General features: G+C 40.1%; 1 protein-coding gene across 10 annotated transcripts in view; it reads right to left on the bottom strand.

Moving 5' to 3' along the window:
• Positions 1 to 22532, bottom strand: part of SGCD (sarcoglycan delta) — a 359895-nt gene that overhangs the window by 65009 nt on the left and 272354 nt on the right. For all 10 annotated transcript variants that reach the window (XM_062587001.1, XM_062587000.1, XM_062587006.1 and 7 more), the window contains one exon: positions 21957 to 22058. In XM_062587001.1, the coding sequence (XP_062442985.1) occupies positions 21957 to 22058 (102 nt within the window). The remainder of the gene's footprint in view (positions 1 to 21956; positions 22059 to 22532) is intronic.

Here is a 22532-nt window from a genome sequence, read left to right as displayed (position 1 = left end):
TAAACATACCTCTGAGAAAAAAGCTAGAACAGCTGTTAAAATACAGGAACCACACAGCTAACTGGCACCAACTGACCTTGGACAAGTTTCAGAAGATCCTGGTGTCTCTAGACTCCTAAAAATTAATGTTGATTAATGTTTTATTATTAATAACATATAAGAAAGGATGGCTTCATTTGAATACCTGCTTGTTCTGGCATTAGATTCCCCATGGCCCTGACTAGGGACCTAAGTTGAAGAGCTCCAGGGATAGTATTTTACTGCTACACGTTCAATTTCAAAATGACCCAACGGAGGACATAAAGGCAGATATATACAATCTATATCAATGTATAGTCAGAGGTAACACTGTAGACACTACAATCACATTATATGAAATACAGAAAGGTCCTCTTTTTGACCTGTAGTACTTGACTTTTGTTCATAGAGCTATGCAAGTAGAGTGTTTTGAAAGGGCTACGAAATCTTCTGGTCCAATTTAAGGATGGAAAAAATCATTCAGTCTACACGACTGGTTGGTTTCTGAACTCTGTTACTGATCTGCATAATAAAAGATTGCATAATAAAAGATCACCAAGCACTTAATCTAAAAAGAGTTGCAGAAAAAGGTGCACCTTTTTCAAAAAAGAAGTCTTGCAAGACAAGAGGTGGGATCCACATACTAAAGTCTTAAAATATACAATCAGTCCCTGAAAGGCTTACCCCAGCAAGTCATCTCATTCACTGATTCAGAGCTGATTCATGTAGCTTTCAAAAAACTAAATTTCCCTAATGGAAGAATTATGTTTTTATTGGTCTGCAGGGAAAGAACATTTCAAGCACTTAATCCAATGCCCACTCTCATTTCCATAATTCTTCTTCCATTAAGAAATGAAGAAGAGCTGCACAAAATTACTCCCTTTTGCTGAAAATTCTGCAGATTTGGTGTCCATCATCACCTGTTTACAACAGTAAAAAAAAGAGACACCTCTCACACACAGAGCTACAGGCTTAGTGATGCTGCCAGCTTCATTCAATCACACAGAAAACAAAAAAATCTTAAAACACATCTTCAGTTAGAAATGATAACTGAAAAGGGGAAACCTTTCACTTTTATTACAATTTCATGTTATCAAGATATAAAATTAATTATTCTGATGCACTTGAGCAAATGGAAATTTAGATCAATATGGCATCATCATTACAAAAAATAATTATGTACAATAAAGTAATATTCTCACAAATTGTCATATAATTCAATAGACCTAGAGTTAGAATATCGGCATGCAATAAATAGCTACATCTGACTCTAATTATAATACTATATTTATGAGACATATCCACATTTATTAAGTATAATATGCAACAATTCAGTCCTGAATCTTTCCAGATAAATAACATTAAAGTTTTGAAACATACTTGACTGGGACTTGATGCAAAGAAAACTGAAGTGAACCAAAAATCGGATTAGGTTTTTTTTTCCATTCAGGAGATCTAGTCTTTTACTGTTTGTCTACCTGCTCCTTTCTCAAATGTTCCACCCTATTCTTCAGGAAGGCACATTCAAAATAAGGTATGTCTGATGCTGCTAATCACTCAATAATCCCATACATTTCACTGCCTGCAGGTGCTGGGAAATCTTTTTTTCTCTATCGTTGGTTCTTTTTCCCCTCCATCCCCAGTACCCTGCTGTCTGAGCAGCAGCACACACCGCTTTCAGATGCCGGGACTGGCTTGGTCTTCACGCCCAGGCACAGCTATTACAACCTGGCCCTCTGCACAAGGGCTGTGGGCTAACTCCAGTACAGCACGGCATTACCAGTGTACGCAACTTAGCCATCCCATAGCACTTCCCTGAGCCACAACCGCTCACTTAACCTCCTGTGCAACTTTGCAAATGCCCTGGGTGTTCACCTCCCTTCCAGCACTATTTTTACATTACTGTTTCCCACAATTTTGTTGATCAGATTGCTGGAGAGACCCAGGTAGAGACATCAATGGGAGGGGATGCGATTTCCCCCCTCCTGTATGATTTCCTGGCAGAAGGGAGGCTGAGGATCCCACTCTGCACTAGGCTTCGGTTCCAGCTCTGGGGGCAGTTGAGGCCGGGATCTGTTAAGGATAGTTTGAGCTAGTTTTATCCATTTTCAGCCCACCACAAATTTACCATTCACCTCTGTAGAAAATTCTACCTAGTAAATACAAAATTCTGCCTGTTACTCCAGCCCTTCATCAACAGGCCTAATGGTCTAACACTAATGCAAATGTTCACAGACACACAAAAGGTTGCCACAGCTATCCAATATGTTAAAATGTTGGACACAGGTCGCATAGTAAAGAATTTGAAAAGGGCAAAAATATGTCAGAACAGTTTGTTTCCTCACTAAGCAGTGAGGTATTCAGTAGGACTTAGGAGGTTTTGCAAAAGGTATTGACTGACTGTTCACTAGGCTAAACACATGGCAAAACAAACCCTAACAGCTCCCTAGGTGTCTTTCTCTGGCTCACTCTGGAAAAGATGCTAAAAACTTCTAGTTCAAAGACTGTAACAGTAAAAGCATTTTGACTGACAATCTTAATGCACAGCTAAAGCAATTTCAATCAGTGCTGTCATGTCGTCTTTAAGGAAATTCAATGCTTTAACAGATGTCCTTAGACCGTTTTAGGGAATTATTAAACACATTTGGAAATCTTTTTAAATTTTAACATGCAATTTAAAAATAAAGCATCACACTTAGCATCTTTATATTTCAGAAAGTCAAAAGGAGTAGCTCTGATCGGATCCTACGGATTCAATGGCTCTACACAGTGAGTGCAAGTGAAGCTTGCAGAAAGAAGGGAAAAGGTGAATTTCCTAAAGGCTTGAAAAAGTAATGAGAAAAATTGAAACATTAAAGCATAATCCACGTTGGCATGGCACAGTCTACAGAGAAGCCACTCAGAGCACCGTTTCCTGCTCAACTGTACCTCTCCCTGACATATAGCAGGAAACACTGCTCTGCACACAGCTGGCAGAAGCTCATTTTCTGTAAATGACCAGCCAGCCCACTAGCAGAGCAAATGCACTCCGTGGCCTGACCTAAAGCCACAAACAGCAAATTCACAGCTGCTATTAGAGAGGAAGTATTTTTGTGGTTTATAACAACACATTCCTCTCATGAAGTCTGATCAGTCCTACCAAGAGCCAAATGCAGTAGTAACAACAGTAATTATAATTATCTATTAGACTGCATTTTTCCATTGGTAGGGCTTAGCCCAGAAAATACTGCACATGTTAAAGACTAAGATAGAAAAATCATGAAGTTGTCATTTGTTCAAATTTTTGTGGCACATCCTGACTTGCAGCAGGTATCTCAATGGAAGGCCATGCCACTTCTCGCAGGCAAGGAGTTGAACTTGCAAATACACTGCCCTGCACCCAGAGCCCAGGACCAGTAGCAAGTTAAACTACTGCCAAAGAGCACAGTTCAAATCAGCTGAATCCATGTTGCGTAGTATTGCTGCAGACAGCTACTTTTTCCCCAAAGGGCTTGTTATTTTAAGAGACTTTATAAATATTTGTATAATCCATTTTCTCTTCTCTTAAAAAGATGATCAGGAAATCTTGACAGCAATTGCTTGTGAAGTCAGGGAAGAGAAAGTGGATTGGTAACATAAAAACATTACCTGTAGTTTGAATGGGCTGAACACACAAAAACAGGCACAAGCCTACCACGCTCTCTGCTAGGGCGCTGCCAGTTGGGCACTACTCACAGGACAGTGAGCAACATCCTCTTAGAAAGCCTCTGCTCTTGCTGCATGACGTTAAACCCTAAAGACAAAGACTGCCACAACACGCTGTGAGCACAGAAGAAAACGGTCCTGGATCTGAACTCCTTTGAAAGGTCTCTGAAGCTCTGAAAAGTTCAGGGCTGTTCCCATAGAATACAAAGATGTGAAGAAACAATCAGATTAAAAAAAAATCAGAATTGGTTACAGATATTGCAAATCAACTAATCAGTACAGCTAGGAATCACTGCAAACCTCACCAGGACAGTGTACGGGCATCACTGGAAAGCAGCCTATTCATGACTGTGAATACAAACTTGGGAAAATCTAGTGAACTTTGCCCCTAAGATTCCCCCATGCAGAAGCAGCGTGGATTTCATCTATGGCAACTGAAACCATAGACTTGAGGCCAAACCTGCAAGCGAACCATTCACGTTTTTACTTGAGTTGCCATACAAAAGAAAAACCAATAGATCCTCCTCCTGTTTCTGATATAGCTGCCCGCTATATCAGGAATCGGATTTTGCCCAGAAGACTTCTGGCACGCAAATATTAATCATGCAGCTAAATCTCTAGCTGCTAGATTGAAAACATCCCGTAATGTTTTTTTGAGCATATTTTTTGTTGTTTAATCACTGAGTCTTTTCTGATCTTGACTTTGCCCTTCAAACAGTTCAATATGATGCTCATGTAACTAAATCTCTTTTCTCGTAGAACTCTGATTTGGCAACGACAGCTTTTCATAGCAGAATGAAAGCAAATGGTGAACAGAACTGATAACACAAAACAGATTAAAACAATAGTATGCAGTGCCCCTGTACATGCCTATTTAAGTCTAGAGACAATTGTTTTTAGGAAGGTGACGAGGTTCAATGAAGAGAAAATAAAATGTAGTCTCTATGCTTTTCTTCCTGGAAACAAACTCTTTTCACTTGTGTAGTGCACCCAAGTCATGTAACATGGATCAGAAGTGGAGCTAGTACAGCTCTGTCCAGCAACTGACACTCAAAGCCGTAAATGCACGATGCCACGAATGTCTCAACAGGCTAAATGCTAACTCCTGACATTTGTTATTTTCAATGTCAAGTATTCAAATGCTTAAAGACAAAAAAACACAAGTCCCTTCTATGCAGACGACACACTTCATAGCTGCAGCTGTCTTTGTACAAAGGTACGTTTTGCATTACCATGATGCTCAGAATTCCTGTGTAAAAATACTGTGTTCTGACCCAACTTGACACTGTAACTGCATTGATAGTACATATTTTGGAGCTTTATGTCTGCTACCACAAAAATCCCTCTTTTATGGTATTTTTTGAAGTTTATTTCAGTAACAATAAAAATAAAAGCAAAATTTCCCATTGCTACATAAAAGCAGCGCTTTGTTTTTGCCTTTTAAAGGGCAAAGAAGGCAGGTCTGTGATGTGAGGTCTAAATGACTGGGTTTTGCTTTTGGATGGATACCCAAGGGGCTTTGTTTCCTTCGAAGTGGTTTATTCTTGGCAATCTAGGAGCTTCCCTGCTTAAAAGAATACCTGTAATAATCTCATGAACATAGTGCTTAGAGAGAGTGGCAGCTTCCTCTTCAAGATGCCTAATCAGCTGCTTTGCAGCTGAGATTTTTCTGAAAATTAAATTACACTACATCTACTGACATTAACAATAAAACTGAAAAGACTTCCACAACATTGCACCTGCCTCATTCCTTTGCCATTTTTATTTTACTTGATTGGCTTATAATGTGAAGAAAACCACCGATGACATGATGAAACTGATAGACACACGAACAAAACTCGAACGCAACCACGTGTGCTGGTACTCTGTTCAGTACCCACAGACCTGGCAAAAGTGGGTTGCTAATTTCTGAAGGCTGCTGCACATTCACTAAACTTTCTCTGAACTGAACTGTCTTCCTGGGCTGCAACCTAAAGGGGTTAGATCTATTAAGCATGCTCAGCACCAGGAGTCCTCTCGCTAGACACCCTTAGACACCACCTGCAATAAAGGGAACAGAGCTTCAGCACTCAAAAAATGACCAAATAATTCTGCATATGCTTCGAGTACCTCCCTGCACTCAGAATTCACCTGAAGGTGTTATACCAGAGTCGATCAAATGTGTACTGGTGATTAACTTTGTATCACCGGGGAAGAGCTCTTCCTCACACAAGCTCTCAAGGAACTGTAACTCTCTTCAGCAGGAGAACAGCAGTCCTAGATTCTCAGCATGTTAATCACCACCACCTAGTAGAAATCAACTTAGTATTTGCTGTAGTTTTCAATTTATTCAGTATTCTTCCCCAGAAATAACTTAACTGCAGTAGCTGCTCCTAAGGAGACTGAGAGGTAGCTCGCACAGATCAGATCCTCGTATACAGAAGTTGTTGTAGCAATAGGACTATGGATTTGTGCTAAGTTATAGCCTATTCACTGCCTCGGGTTATACTAGTTATGGTCAGACTCCAGTGGTGAGAGATCTCCCGCGGAAGTGAACACACTGCAGATATGCATGAGACCACAGGAGAGAGAGGGAGAGAATGCTGCTGAGGTTTAAAATATTCTAAATCATCCAACTGTATAGCTATACACCGCTCCTAACTTGTACTCCAGATAGGTGTGCAGACCTTCGTTCATTTGTTTTCATTTTATAGCCTTCCAGGTATGTCTACTGCCTGGCTTAGGCATCTTTTAAAACTACTGGTAAATCATTGCTCACTATCTATAAAAGGCAATTGAAGACAATATTAAAGTTATACAGAGCTAGTGATTTTTGACTCATTTTCTATTCCTTGGACCACTTTACAACCAGAAACAAGCAGGATCTCAGTTAGTGAGCTGAATTCACATTTAAGAGTAAATATTGCTGTTATTATGCAAGGAATGGTAATATTTTAAGTTCTACAATGCTCACAGCACCTTTTAGATATTTAGTTACTGCACTTCCTAACATCAAGTTATATATCCAGATATTTTTCTCCAAGACAACTGCTAACATGGCTATCTCTGACCATTGCTTTGAAATCATAACTTTTCTTGGCCTTAAGTCACAGATCCGCCAACCTCTTGTATTAGATTAGAGTCGGCCATGCCAATTTATGCATGCATGTACAGCACGGAACACCGTAAAGATCCATGCCAAGGCCCCTGGTGTAACTGAAAATCAAGATCTGCTAATAAGAAGAACAGAAAACATTTCCATCTGTCTCAATTGGGAAAAGGAATTCATGAGTCTCTGATTCATCTGCATCCATATGCTGGTATGTAGACAATACTTACGGACACATAGACATATGCGAGGTAGCCAGCAACAGAAATCAAATCCATCACAGATCACAGCATGCGATTTGCCTAATTATGAGTAACACCTCACATTTTTTATCTACGCAAAAAGCACTTTGTGAACGAGCAGATGGCATTGCTATGGGATGGCACCATCCTCGACAGTTGCAGATGTAGAGCATTTACACAGCATGCTGCAAAAAAATGACACAACACAAGCTGCTTCCTGGGAAAAAAGATTCAAATTGAACAAGTGTCACCAAACAAAATCCATATATTTATTGATGTTCTGAACTTATCTGATCTAGCTTCTCTCCTCAAATCAAATACACATGTGCAGGCCAGGGAGTGATGCTATCTGAACATCATTAAAGCCTCTTAGATAGAACTGTCACGTGTGCTGTCGGACATGAGAAAACTGCATCGCCGACCAACTTGAGTCTAGTTCCAACCCGCAAACAATTTAAATCCACAGAAGAAGAATCAATAGGAAGAAGCCCTGCAGAGAAAGCAATTACACTGCAAAAGCAACTATATTACAGCACGGTTACGGCTGGAAGGCAGGGAACACAGAAGGCCATCCTCACTTCTGTGATTACCTAGTGGAGTTCTCTCCAATACCTCCAGCCCATGAAATGACAAGGTTCAGCCCTGACATGTTCCTGCAGTCAAAGCATTTCTGTTTCTGAGCTTCTAGTGCAATTACTAGGCTCTTCATTATGACAGCCATCCTTCACCTTTTTGTGCTGCATAGGTAAATGTGGGTCTGTGCATCAGAAAATAGGCTCAAAGGGGTAAATACATTCTCCTTTTCAATAGCTTCATGGGAATAATAATCTGATTTCCTGGAACTGTAATTATTTATTCCTTGGTGACTGTGCACTTGCCACTGTACAAGACATAAATAAAGACAAACTGACCATTCCTGGCAATCTAAAATTCAGGTTTTCCATTCAAAATCTTGTTTTCATTTGTGGTTTATCTGTTTTTTTCCTAAGCTGCTGTGAGCACATACGGTGGTGTGACAGGTTTGAAGCAGCTATAAAATGATTGATGAAAACCATACTTTGGGCTTGTTGTGGGAATATTTATTGTAGAAATATACTGAGTTAACTCTGTAGAGGCATATTTGGGAAAATAAGATGGGCAGAAAAGAAAGGCTGTGCCTATGATTGTGTTTATGATACCAGGTAATTTGGACTATTTTAGTTATGATATGGGGTCACAAAAACAGTTACATAAATTGTTTTTGAATTTCTTTTATGCAATCACTTTGATTTTCTGCTAAAATTATCAATATTGTGCTTTAAGAAGGATGCTTTTTCAGTCTACACCCTTAGCCACAGAACTCCCCCAAGGAATAAACACAGGTGGCCAAACCTTCGTTCTGGGAGAGGCAGAACATCTACCAGCTATGACAGCCCACTTGGGAAGCCAAAACAACAGATGCAACTGAACATGTGACCATAAAATCGGATTGATCTGAAAGGAAGATGCTAAACCCTGCTGGACACTGGTGCACAGAACACATGTACTTACCAAAATAAAATGGTATTAAATGCCTGAGCAGTGGAGCACTTGCATGAGCAGTATAGGGTGCTCTGTGCTGACAACTGACAGCATCTTGTGACTGCCATCCAATGCACACCGTGGGATGACTGCAGAGTATCGCCACGGTGCAAGGCTGACGGGCAAAAGTAACCTGCTAACCAACATCACCGTGGGCCTGGGGAGTGGCACTTCAAGGGATGTCAGGCTCACAGGAAGAGTAGTAGATGCTTTTTCCATGCATAGCAGAAGAAGAAAATGCTGTTTGGGGAAATGCTGAGTAATGGCAAAGGCAGCCAAAGGGATTAAGATATGTGAAAGTAAAGTGGAGCACAGCAAGATAAATCAAAGCCAAGGGTCCAGGGTTACTCTTTGTGTGGATCACAACCAGGTGGCTCAGCCTGTCTGGTTGTCTCCACTTTTGAACAGAATACATTTGTCACCACATGATTTTATTCCTTAAGTTCTTTTTAAATCCTGGAGGAACAGAACTGATCAGTGAAGACACCCAGTCAGTGGCACCTACCAGGAAAGAGTGCAGAAAGGAATGTGTTTGCATGTTCCAGTTTCTCCCACTTTATCTAAGTAGTATTTCCTACACTGTTGCATAATACATAATGTTGCAGAGAGAAACAAAAAGCCTGCTGCTTTCCCAACTGTGTACCAACATCAAGGTTCATCATTTATAAGTAACAGTTGGGATCTGAAGGAAACATACCCAGCAAAAGTCAGTTTGCAGCAGTAGCTGGGGATTCCAAGAATATAGCTGCAATCGAGACACAATATTTTGGCTCGAAGCAAGAGTACACATGAAATAAAATTAAAATTGAAATGGTGCTCCTCAAGCCAACAGCACTGGTAACATAACACAACAATAAAAGTGCCACTGCCCTATGTGCTGTCCCCTGGTCTTCATCTAAGTAGCAAAAGAGAGTCTGCTAAAACTGGAAAACAGACATAGGCTCTGAATACCACCCCATAGGAAGCATCACAGAAGACATCTTCAGGGTCATCCCATCAACCCACTCACAGTCACAGCTCTTTGGAGATATCAGTACCTCAGCTCTGGAAGGATCATTCAGATCATTTGTTACAGCTGTTCTTAATCAGAAGGGATCTCTGGACTTTATACAGCAGCTAGTGCACATTTACATTATGGATTATTTGGCTATCCACTTTGTGGCTTCACTTGTGTGTACAACACATCAATTAAGCCACTTGAAAGAGAAATATCAATTGTTCTGAGGGGACAAATAGATGTGCCCATTTTATACCTCTGAATTGCAAAATATATCTATAAAAATAATGATTTTAAGAAAAGCAATGAGTTTTTCATATTCTTCCAGATCAACCTAATCGAAAAAAAATGACTACAGAATGGAAAGCCTAGCCGGACAGGGACGCTTGTTCTGTCAGACAAATGACTGCTCCTCAATCAACTCGATTGTCTGTAATTTTATTTATTTATTTGCTTTTAAATATTGATGTCTTACAAGACTTCTCATTGGAAAAATACATCTTATTCTGTAGTTGTACTGCCCTAGGCTGCAGTCCTGTCAGATCTCTTTCAAGAGGAAGGCTCACCTTGTATTAGTACTCCAAAAAGAAGACTTTGCAGGCACTGCAGAGAGTGATAGGGATGATTCAGTGAACAGCACGCTTCTCTCTAAATCAGCAGTCACCCATTCATGGTGCCATGGGCACTTTCTGCAGCTGCTACTGGTTTCTTAGCAGAGAAATAGAACTCATATGTTAACCATTTTTTTGCATTAGATGTCCCATGACAAATCCACCACTGTTTAAATCAACGGCCAGCGAATGGAACGGTATATTGTTTTGCACAAGGAGAAAAAGAATTAGAAGCATAATATCAAGCTGCAGGTGGAAAAAAGAGAGAAAGAAAAAAGCCTGTGTCTTGAAAGTCATTTTCATCCCTGTAGTTGCAACTACAAGTTAAGAATCTAGCAAAACGTCCTGCACTGACAGGATGCTATGCAAATCCTGGTAGGCAAATAGTCATCATTTTATAAATGGGCAGTAATTTAGAAATCAAATTTTACCATGGATGCCTTTGAAACAGACACATCAGACAAAACTTTCCCTTGCAACAAGACCATCCCAGCGTACGTTCCAAAGGAATCACTTTCAAAGGACTGCCGTTTCCACACTGGTGTCCCATACAAGAGCCTGCGTTTCAGAGGGGGAAGCTGCTCTCTTCCGCTCACTCCCTTCCAGGGCTGTCCAGCTCCCCTCACTAGTACTCGCTTTGCTCTGCCCTTGCATCTGTACCTAAGCTCCCTGGCCAGATGTGCACGGCAGCATCACTTTGTGTTCCTCTGTACACCCCAATACCCCTTTCCTTAGTGGCTTCAGTGATTTCAGACCACATTTATTTCCTATTATCCCCTTTTACTGCTCTCCTTATGCCTTCTGGGTTCATTTTAAACCATATTCCAGTTTAGCTCTCTCTGCCTTGATCTGTTTAGCATTAGTCCCTCATTCTTGCTCTATACTGCTGAGATATTCCCAGTGGATTTGGTAACATTACTGTCACAACCAGAGAGACTTCCTGTCTCATCACTTCTAATATGCTTCTGTGATATCCAGTGTTTGGATATGGGACTGCTGTAAGAAGCAAGAGAAGGGGTTTTGCATTTCTGCATTGTTCCTGGCTTTATTCAACCTTTCTATAAATGCTTGTTCTCTACTCTGGATTTTGGTCGTAAATTCCTCTAAGGAAAGAAATGGAAAGCAGCATGACCCAGGGCTATCTGTGGTACACCTACCTTTCTGTGACTTTTGTATTCCTTCTTCTTTCTCTCTAACCACCCCACCCTCCATTCTTGATGTTTCTCCAGATTTTCATGGATTTATCATTGTGCCCTAGCAAGAAAAAAAAGAACAAAATCCTGCAATTCCACACTGAAGGATGGAAACTGAATCTAGTGAGAAACCATGACTTTTTCCAATGCTGCAGAGAGCCGAAGCCAAGGTTCCCAAGATCCAGGCAGGCATCTGAAGCACCTCACCATCCCCTTTTGCCTACAGACTTCTTGAGAAGGGATCTTTCTGAAGGAAGTTGCATGAGAGAGACACTGCACAGCTGATGCTCACTGGGGAATCTCAGCAGCAAGGAAAGGTAAGCCACAGGGAAATTTGCTCCACTCCTACCCAGAGAGAATTCAAGGCTTGAAAGTGAGTAATCTTCCGCCACGCCATGCACAATTAACAAACAGAGATCATGCCCGATAGAGGAACGAGAAAGAAATACTGTGAGCTGAAATACCTAGAATTTTCTTCCTTTTCCACAGGTTATTCCCTTTCAGGAGAGAAATGAGGAGCAGACTACTGGCTGGTACTTTGTGCAACCTGCCACAGAAAATAATCCAGCCTTTCAAGGCCAGGTTGGAAGCAAAACTAAGAAGTTAACTGGATTTGGGATTAGAGCAAATCCAGAGGAAATCAATGGACATGGGCCATTTTGCACTGAAAGCCATCAGCAAAAAAAGAAAAAAGAAAGAAAGAAAGAAAAAAGAAACAAACGAAAAAATAGGCATCATGGAAACTGCTTTCCTTCAGCCCCTAAGAAAAACACTTTTATACCATGTCAGCCTTTATTTGAAAATACCTGCCAGATCTATCACCATGTTCCCATGCACTTGGGGCATGTGATGCACAAAAGAGAGCCCACACATGGACACAGGACTCCTCACATCACTTCTTACCCACTGGAGGAGCAAGAGCAAATCAGCAAGCCACCTTGCTTGCCCTCATCCCTACCTCCTGTCCCAGTCTTTATTTAGTTTTTTGCACTGTAAAACCCTTTGGGGAAAGGGCTGCATCTTTCTTCATGTTGGTACAGAGACCAGCATGATGGACTCCTGGTGATAGCTTCACTCTGCCACATATGTGTAGTATATGTAGAAGTCATAGGACATAATCCAGCAAAGAACACAAACATATGCCTGATTTTACGTATGAGAATGGCCTTACTGACTTTATTAAAGTAACTTATGTCTCTAAATTATTAACTAAATATCTGGTTGGACTAAAGCCTACATTAATTTCACTGACACGTCAGGATGCTTCTCTCTTCTGACTGGGTTTATAGATGTTTTTAATCACACAGTTCATAAACAACACTCTGTAATATGCACACAACAGCAAGGTGCACTCCAGCACCATGCCACAAAAGCTGGCGTGGCTTGGACTACCCCTTCCTGAAAGATGCCGGCATACAGGGGACTAGACAGCCAGGATGGCCTCAGGCAGATACAGCCAAAATCCAGAAACGTCTCAGCCAGGAAGATGTTAACAGCCAAAGAAATTTTGTTTTTACTTTCAAAAACAGCAAGTTAGTTTTCCCAAGAGCATCAACCAATTTGCCCTAACAGAACAGGGGTAAATTTAAAGTGGTTCTTGTTTTTCACTGCATTCTTCTTTCTCCAAATCTGAAATCTGTCATTTTAGGAACAAAACAACCAGAGAACTCTTATCACTGGCAAAGCAGCTCATAAATGAAACCTGGAAGGTCTGATTTTTCCTTTCCTGTTGCAAGGCAAAAAACACAGAAACCAAACTGTCTGTAAAACTAGTTGCATGTGCCTGCACTTCCTAATGACAGCACAGCTTGTCTTTTCAAGTAATACTTGCCTTATTGAAAAGAAAAGGAAAAAAAAAAAAAAAAAAACTCTGGTCCCAAAATAGTTTTTATCAGTAGAAGAGTTGTAGAAGTGATTGCTGTCCTCTGGTAAGAGGACATCAAGCTCTGCTACTGAGACTTCTTGAAAATATCAGAAAAAAAAATCTGCTTCATTGTAAATGGATCTCATTATATACCTAAGTGTTTCCTTTTGTCTATTTGTCCATTTACTTATGCCTCTATCTTCTCTCTAGCCATACTGTAAGGTTCCATTTCTTTTTCAAATTTAGTATTAAAAAGTTGTTCTCACATTTCAGCATTTCTAAAGCAGCCAGGATCCTGATTGTCAGTAGCGATGTCTAGACATAGCAAATCCTTAAATTCAAGGCCTTTGCCCTTGAGAAAGAGAAATGTAGCAGTATACAATTGCGCATGTTGTTCCCTGAGCAGTTTCAGGTACTTTGTAAGGATTATTTCTTTCTGAGCCTACAGCTTGTTAAAATTAAATTTGGATCAAGTTTTGGACTGAGAATTCAAGTCTACTGTATGAATGCGTTCAATCCCATGGGTTGCTTCAGGTCAGCTGTAGTCAACTACCAGCAGAGCTTCTCTTTTAACAGTAATATCTGTCCAGCAATACCAGTAAGCCACAGAAAACCTATAATCAGTATGTGTGACTGATGTGTCCCACACTCATGAAACTCTCAGTAAAATCCCAAGGCTTTGTGTATGTATGTGTTTTTGGTTTTTTTTAATGTAAGATCAAACAGTCAGGGAAAAAAGAAAAAGATGACGTACAGCTCATACAAGCCTGTACGAATACTGAGAGGTCATAACAAATGGCTAATTAAAATAACCAAAACAACTGATCTTCACATCATCTTCCCAGTTAACCCATAAAGGGGTAATAGCACGTTAATTCCAGAAGCCAAATCTAAACTGAAATAACAGACACCGGAACGTGCAGCATGTTCCAGGAAGTCAAGAAACTGCCTGCCACATACATTCAGGTCAACCGTTTTTCCTTTTAATTTTAAAACCAATAATTTCTTGTCTTTTCTTTCTTCCTTTGGAGGAATAAATTAAATCAACTGTTTATTCCATTCTGGGTTCTAATGCTTCTCCTGTCTCAAAGCTCATGACTCAGCTGAAAACACACTGTGAGCTGATGTGCAACATTTCCATGGATATATAGTCCCACCACACAACTGAAGTCCTGCTATCACCCTCTCCACAGCCGAAACACAGCAGGAGAAGCAGCAAGCAATTTCTGCGATCATGGTAAAAGTGCAAGGCAAAAACTGAAGGATTAGAGAGCACCTAGCCTAACTTAGCAGCTCACTTCAAGCTGTGATACACATTGGCTGTTGTTACAACCACAAAGTTCAACTGCAAATGTTTGAAGAGGAGACTAGAATCAGATCACAACAGCAGTACAAACACATGATCTAAACTGCTCCCCTTTCCTCATACAATCAGCTCAAGCAGATCATTTTCACCCATGGAAAGAAAAAAGTCAACCAAATTGGAAGATACTTTGAGAAATGCTCCTTCTTCCTGATGTTTAGCTTTGGGGCTGTTAACTAGCTTGCACCAAGCCAATGGCCCAAACTCACTCCCTAGAGAGCAAAAACATGTATTTATTCAGCTTACAAGTTCAGATACTTCTGCAGTGACCATACTGGGTCTTCTGGACACCAAATCTCCACTGATGTTAGGATAAGGAAGTACAAACACATCGTTCCCAGAATAAGATTAGAGGTGAGCCTGTAATGAAAATATAGACAAAAGCCGAGGTAGGTAGCCCACTTGGCACAGCTGATTGACTTTAATAGGTGTTGATTATGCTGCTCATATTGCATGAAATTAAAAAGCTTACAAATGTTATGAGCCATTACCCTTCCATTTAAGAGAGCTTATGACATGTTAGCAACATTTAATGAAATCCTTTTCAAAATGCCATAGGCAGCCTCAACAAGATTTTGCTTTGAAATGTAACTTGTGGAGTTACTTCAGAAAGTTTGTTTAATTCAGAGCTCCCTCTCTTTCTTCTTTTGGCATGCAAACAGGTGGAACACTTCGCTTGCCTGTTTTGCTCTGACTGTGCAGCGCACAACTCCTGGGCAAAGCACCACCTTGTTAGACAAGCAAAGGGAAATGTGAAAAGCAAGACCTAATTCTAGCCTACAAAATTTCCTTGAAAATTCAAACTTCAGAGACTTTGGGCTAATTTTACTATGAAGGTAGAGGGAAATGTTTTCACAGTTACTGTGAAATTTACTTAAACCTCTTCAGCAAGCTGGAAATATCACCAAGCCACTAACTGCCCCCAAAGCCCCGGGGCAACTGAAGTTCAGGCTGAAGTCAGATTTTATTACTTGAAAATGAAATTTATTAAGAGGAGAGCCTATCAATTTTATAAATCCCACTGGATGCTCACAGTCTACTGCCATATAGGCTTGAATCTGCTCTGGATGGTGATGATAACAAGATCTGCACATCAGCTGAGTGTACTTACACCAAAATGATGCCTTTTACAACTTGCTCTGCTGCTGCTGTGTATTTTTACTGCTTGGCCCTCTCCTTTCTGCTTGCCAGCTCTCCTTTCTGTTGATAGCTATTGGGCAAGCAACACTCAAACTGACCAAAGTGAAAGAGACTTTTACAGCAAACATGCATAGCCACAAACTCTAATGACTGTAGACTGGTGCCACAGTGCATGCTTAGCCTCTATAGAGAGAATATGAGATGCCCAGACATGGTCGCAAGGAAGCTTCCTTTTGTTAGCAATGCAATCATTAGCAACCTTGCTCTTTTTCTAAAAAAATAGTAGGGTTTTAAAATAATATTTTACTATATGTTGCCAAAAATCTCCCGAGAGAAGGAGTAAGTTATGGAAATGTTGTTAGAGGAAAAACTGTGCTTCAGAAGTTGATCTTTGATAGTGTGCATTTTGCCTTCACCCTAAAGCCACTGTGGCAGCTCAACTGCCCCCAGATGCAAATGTTAGGACGCCAACATGAAACCATGCCCATGACTGGCCAGCAGTTCTTTCAGATCATCTATCTCATAGCAAGTGAAAAGGAAGACTCCTCTCTTCTTCGGCGAGTCCATCACCGAGGGAGTAGCCAAACACTGGAAGGACTAATACCCGAATCACCGGTGAGAGTAAGGGCGTAAGGACTGCTAAGCAACGATGGCGTGGTGAGGTGAATTTAATTTCCACCCTGTGATGGTTTCAGTGAGCACACTCCAATCCTTAAGCACTTTGCTGGACCAAATTATCAGGAACTAATTCAATATCTTTTTATTGCCCTATAAACTCTGACAAGGGAAGAAAAGGAATTGTCCTGTTCCACTCCTCAAAAAATACCATGCTTCTTTTGTGTTAGCTAGCTGAGCCTCAACTGAAGGCTGAATTTTTACTACACAGCTTGAGCATAACGTGAAATTGCAATTATCCTGCCATCTGCACCTCTTCTCATGGGTAAATGTTGCTTTTTAATCTAAGTTAGTATTGTATTGTTTATAAACGTGCATTTATGGCAATGAGGCAGGTAGCCTCCATTGTAGGCACACGTCATGATTTAATCAAAATACATAGTTTGTTGTTTCTCAGTATGTATTTTTAGCTCTGTGGCAGGTAGACTCACAGAGCAAATAATACTGTACTTTAGCAGTATACTCCTTCCTGATTTGAACGTTGTGAGACAAGTACATTGGCAAAATAATTATTTATCAGTCCTAAAAGCTTTAAAATTTCCGCCATTCAAACACTGACTGGGAAAAATGGAAAGCACAGAAAAGCATATTTTATGCACTAGCTATTCCAGCTTTTATGCTGATGAGAACTTACTGAACACCAGTAAAGAGAACAGCAGTTCTCAGCCCTAATCCGCAACTGCAAAATTTTTAGGCCAAATAGATGCCCTTGCAGAATTACAGTCAAGTGTTATGATGGGCCCAATCCTTTCTCCGCTGTAGTCACTAGTTATTTGCTGTGGCTGCAGATGGGAAGGATTTACTCCACGGCTCTGAATAAGCACACTGTTCTCTGGTGCGTGCAGGACCCAATCCCAGGGTGGCTCCCACAGTGAGCAGAGCTGGGACCACTAGCATCACCTCAAAAAAAGGAAAATAAAAAAGACACTCTACTTTGCCTCAAGTTTTTTTTTTTTTTTTGATATATAGCATACCTCTTTTAAATTGTTTTTGTTTAGTTGAATAAAAATAGTAAAAAGCAGAACTTCAATATAAAACTGGCACAATAAACTAATAAATCTCCTCAAAATCTGCTGTGAATTTTGCCATCATTTATACCTATGCAGCAAAAGCGTAACTTTCAGCTCCCTCAGTCAGCAGAGGAGAGGCAAAAAAAGGTTGTGTCCACATCGCGACTGCTACGACAGTCTGCCAGGAGACAAAAGGGCACAGTCCTAGTCCACAGTTTTCTTCTGCAAAGTATCTTGATCGGGCAAATCTACTTTACTAAAGAGTGACCATGTCATCTTTAAAAGGATACAAGGTAGGAATATTTAAGCCCAGATGTAAACATTTGTAAACTGAGGCTTAAATTTTTATCACTTGAAATGAACATTGACAGGGCAAAAATAATGCTATCATGGCAATATCTTTCTCCGTGTCCTAATGCTGAGAATATCATCTCATCAGTTCTTGCACACTTACTCAGTGGAACAATTCCCTAGATATTACTGTATACCTTCAGCTCGTGATTTTGTTTCTATTGCTATCAGAATAGAAAATACACATATTGTATTGTCCACTCTTTCTTTTCTGTATTGCTTATAGACCTGGCTGTGGCAAACTTCAACACAAAGCAATTGCATGGAAGAAAACTAAACCTGTGCTTAGAGTAAGTTTAAAGGAACCTACTTGTTAGCAACTATTCTCAACAGAGGCAGGAAAATTTCCATTTTTAAATCTCCATTCAAATTAAGTCAATGAAGACTGACGACCACAAAACTGTTACTATTGCTTTCCAGCACATCAAATTAACAATTTGCACTGCTACGTGCAACTTTCAATCAAAGTTTGTCTGATTTATAAGCAAGCAGATGGTTCACATGATTGTCCACAATAAATTACAACAGTTAGAAAGACAGTTACATTTTGAGAGCGACAGTGCAGCTGAGCTACAGATGGGTTTATAGATGACCCTTCCAATTTTTAACAATCTCCATAATTTATGTGCAAGTAACGAAGTGCAAGGATTCCTAATGCACCTTCTTGACTAAGTACAAATCACTTTTATTTACGCAAGCAATACTTCATGGTCCCGTTAATTTCTTAATTAACAGCAGCAAGATGCTCATGTTCCATGCAAGTGGCATGGAATACAATGTTTAGTGTGCAATATGTTCAGCTGGGAGTTTAAGATGCTCTCACCACTTCTGGAGAACTGAACACAACTATCACATTTCTTTGAAACAAGACTACAAGGTGCAAACTCTGCTATCACTAGTTAGTATTCAATACTCTCTAGACAATCTTTAGGCTCATGCACTAACAAGGTTATGTTTATTTGCAAGCTCTGATGCTTACAAATAGGCTGCTAATCCAGGATGCACTACAAACCAAGTATCACTGGGCCAGGACTAGCATGGGAAACAACAGGAAGAGAGACCCTTGTGATGTGAACAGAGAAGGATTTGGGGGATCATTCTTCACTGGGTGAGGAAAAAAGAAAGCAAGGCCGCATGGTGCAAATCTTGAGACCAGAGGCAGCAGTGATACAAAATGAAATTGGCTGGAAGCAGCTTTTAAAAGTCAGCTGAAGAACTGTCTGTGATTTTTCACGTCCGTTTCTCCTGCATGAGACCGAGCTACTTCCAGCAGCATCCTTGAGGAGAAGTCCAGAAATATGTCTGCTGGGTTGTCAAGAATCACGTGCCACAGTACAACGTGATCAGCTCTTGGTTATAACTGCAGTTACAATGAGCTGCCTTCCAAAATGAGCTTGAGCTAAATACAGCTCCCTCCTCCAGAAGGTGATAAAGGAAGTAATACCTAATGAGAGCTCTTCAAGGCATAAATTACAAAAGTTCAGAGGTTCCCCTGCAGCCATGGACTCCTGAAATGATACTTGAGGGGTTTTCCTCCTGTCTAAGCCTTGGTCTTCGCTTCCTGCCAAAACGGCTTAATTTGAAAGAGGAATGCACTGTTGAGCGGAAATCCCAGACTGTCTTCAAACCTGAAAGTACAGTCCTAAGAAAGTGAGTCTGCTTGTACTTTTAATTGCCTCTTTCCTAGGATTTAGAGATGCAGCAGAGAAGGAAAGGCATCAGTGATGATTTTGGGCTTTCACGTATTATCAAAATGTGTTTCGGAGAGAATTTGCCAGGGATTGTGCAGCTCTGCCACAGGCGACGGATGCACAATGTGGGGAGCTGCATGGGCAGGTGGCACAGGTGGCAAAACCAACCACGCTGAGGCCATGCGTCTGCTGCTGCAAAAGGCAGCGCTACTCCTGTGCTTTCCTCACAGCACCAACACCACAGAGTTTACTGTGTCACTTCATCTACTAAATGAAGTGACACTGAAATTAAATGTGCTTTTTCCTGCAAATCTGCTACACATAAACACCATCTGAAAATCTTCTGAGCTTTACATAAAACCATTACCCATTACTGTACACAACTCACAGGTTGTACAATTAGATATAAGAAAAATATTATAGCTATCAGTATATTTCTGGATTGCTCTTTACTATTATTTTTCCTATCATTTCCATTACACTTTGCATATTTAAAGTCATATTATGCTCTTCTGAAAACCCAGAGAAGATTATTATGGAATTAGTATGGATGTCTGTCTGTATTACTGAGTGCTAAGTACCACACTCTGTTTTCCACACTTTGTTTTAACAGTATTCATCAGGCTCAGGAATCACTAGGAAGAGAGAAGTCTGGCTGGGTCATACTACTTTAAATATTTAGCTTTGGTTATTCCATAAAATTTGCAAATATTCCAAAAGTATAATCCTTTGACAGACTGCAACTATTTCACACATACAACAAGAAAGCAAAAATTCACTGAAATCAACAGGATCGCACCCGCAGCAATCAGCCCTCTAGTTACTGCAGCATTATGAGAGCTCTGCAGCCCAGCACAGGCTCTTCCTCTTTCAGGCCACTAAGAAGTTGGAGAAACTGTACACAAGGTATATAGTTCAATATGGTCTCAAGACCTCATCTACTGAAGTCAACAGAAAGACTGGCTCATAAGGCAGTAGATTAGGCCTTCTGGCTTGCAACTAGATCCTTCTCTAGGAAGCCAAAATTTTTTTGCTTTTCTAGACAGCAAAACTAACACTAGTCCTGGAGGAGGGAGGAAGCAAGGCGCCTACAACAAGCCTTACCTCATGGTTCATGTCCCTTGCATTCGTTAAATTGTCAAAGGTGTTGAAACTAGTTTCATAGCCACAAAAAGGCAACACCTTTTGTGCACCTCACCTTTTTAAAATGTAGACCAATATGTAAGAAATAAACTCCACAGTAGCAAGAAGCAGTTCTCTATTCTGTTAGTAATTAAATATCATTTACAACAATCTAACTGGAGAAAAGAAATGTTAGTAGCAATTCCTCAGTCTATTTATCAAACTACGGGATGCACTTTTTCACATACCTTACACTGCAAAGTATAAGCCATACAAGGTTCTATAGTTCGCTTTCAATTCACGGATGAAAACATGTATAGATATGAACACTTTCTCATTAACTTTTCTTCTTAAATGATTATACTTGTTCAAATCAATTCATAGCCATCTATAGAGGTTATAAACTTCAATAATTAAATCAGATAGTGTATTGGATATTGTGCTGATTATGCTACAAGTTCCAATTTCTTCAAGACAACTGAAATGCTGAGATAAAGGGATGTTAACTTTATTTAATTAGCTATATACCACTGTTATCAACATGGAAGGTTAGTACCTGACTCAAATTAACACTTTAGATCAGGAAATAAGATACATGACATATTCTGCGAAGGATCCTGGAAACTATATACAATCTTTTCAGCTACTTTAAAGCTGCTCAGGACAAACAGAATTGCATTAGAAAGAACAAAAGGCACTGACAGTCAATGAAATATTACTTTGAAAATATTATTTCAATCACACTTGGGTTCTTTCTCATTTTCAGTTGTTAACATTCTTGCCACTTTTGTCAAGTAGTCCCTCCTAGCAGCTTTGAATTTTACCTGTGCATAATTTTAAAACACAACGTGAAATAAGACTGAGGACATAGTATGATTTTACTTTGCCAGCAGACAGATCAGGCCTTGTGTGAAGGTATCACCTGTCTGCTCTCTGCAAGACAGAACACCACTAAAATGAAGACTGGATTTTACAACTGCCTAAAACCCCCTACGCCTAGAAAAAATTACTAATTTCAGATGAGGATTGTTTATGTTTTATCTCAAAAGGATATAAAAAGACAATGTGAACTCTCAGGGGTCTTGGAAGCATTTTATCTGTGCATTTTATCCACATTTTATCTGTGGTTTACACAGATGCAACCCACATATATCCACCTTGCAACTGCCCAGAGAATATAGTACCCAGACGAAGTACTGAAAGGACACCTACTGTCCTAACCCCACGTTACATTTATACAGAGTCGATGTAATTTATCCAACAACCACATAACTCTGCAACTTTACATTTTTTTGTAGTTAAGATTACAGAAATGTGATTATTCTCTCCTCTTTCACCACAACTTACTGGTCTCGAACGGATTTCTTTGGCGTAGAGAGGTTTCAAGAATTCTGAATCTCCTTCCAGCTTTAGGCCCTTGTCAGTGATTCTCAGGTTCCCCATTCCATCCTGAAACATGGACAAGAAGAAGTGACCCCATTAGTCACAATTACTAAATACACTATGCTTTTAATAACAGAAAGATTTTTTTCTCCATAAAGATCATGTAAAGCACTGGGAGGCACTAGAGAATGCAATTACTTGTGTTATCCTTTTAGCTCTGCTTCCATGAGAAAATTCTTTTGAGAGCAATCTGCGATGCCCCCCAGTAAACCATTTACACAGATGAAAGATGTTCTTTTAAGCTAGTCATCTCTGCTCAAAGAGACACAGCAATGTTCTGTGTTAACAGGAAACTATTCACTGTAATATTCACTGTGTGGCTTTATATTAATATACCTGCTCATTCATAACAAATCCATATAGAGAATATGTGATTAATTCTACTGAACTGACAAAAAAAAAAAGCTTTGATTACGTAAGAGTATTGCAATAAAACATGGCACAGAGCTGGACCTCTGCCTTTCAAGGAATCTCTACCCA

This window comes from Rhea pennata, chromosome 14, assembly GCF_028389875.1.
Source record: "Rhea pennata isolate bPtePen1 chromosome 14, bPtePen1.pri, whole genome shotgun sequence".
In the NCBI taxonomy this organism is placed as follows: Eukaryota; Metazoa; Chordata; class Aves; order Rheiformes; family Rheidae; genus Rhea; species Rhea pennata.
This window is presented reverse-complemented; position numbering and strand designations above follow the sequence as displayed.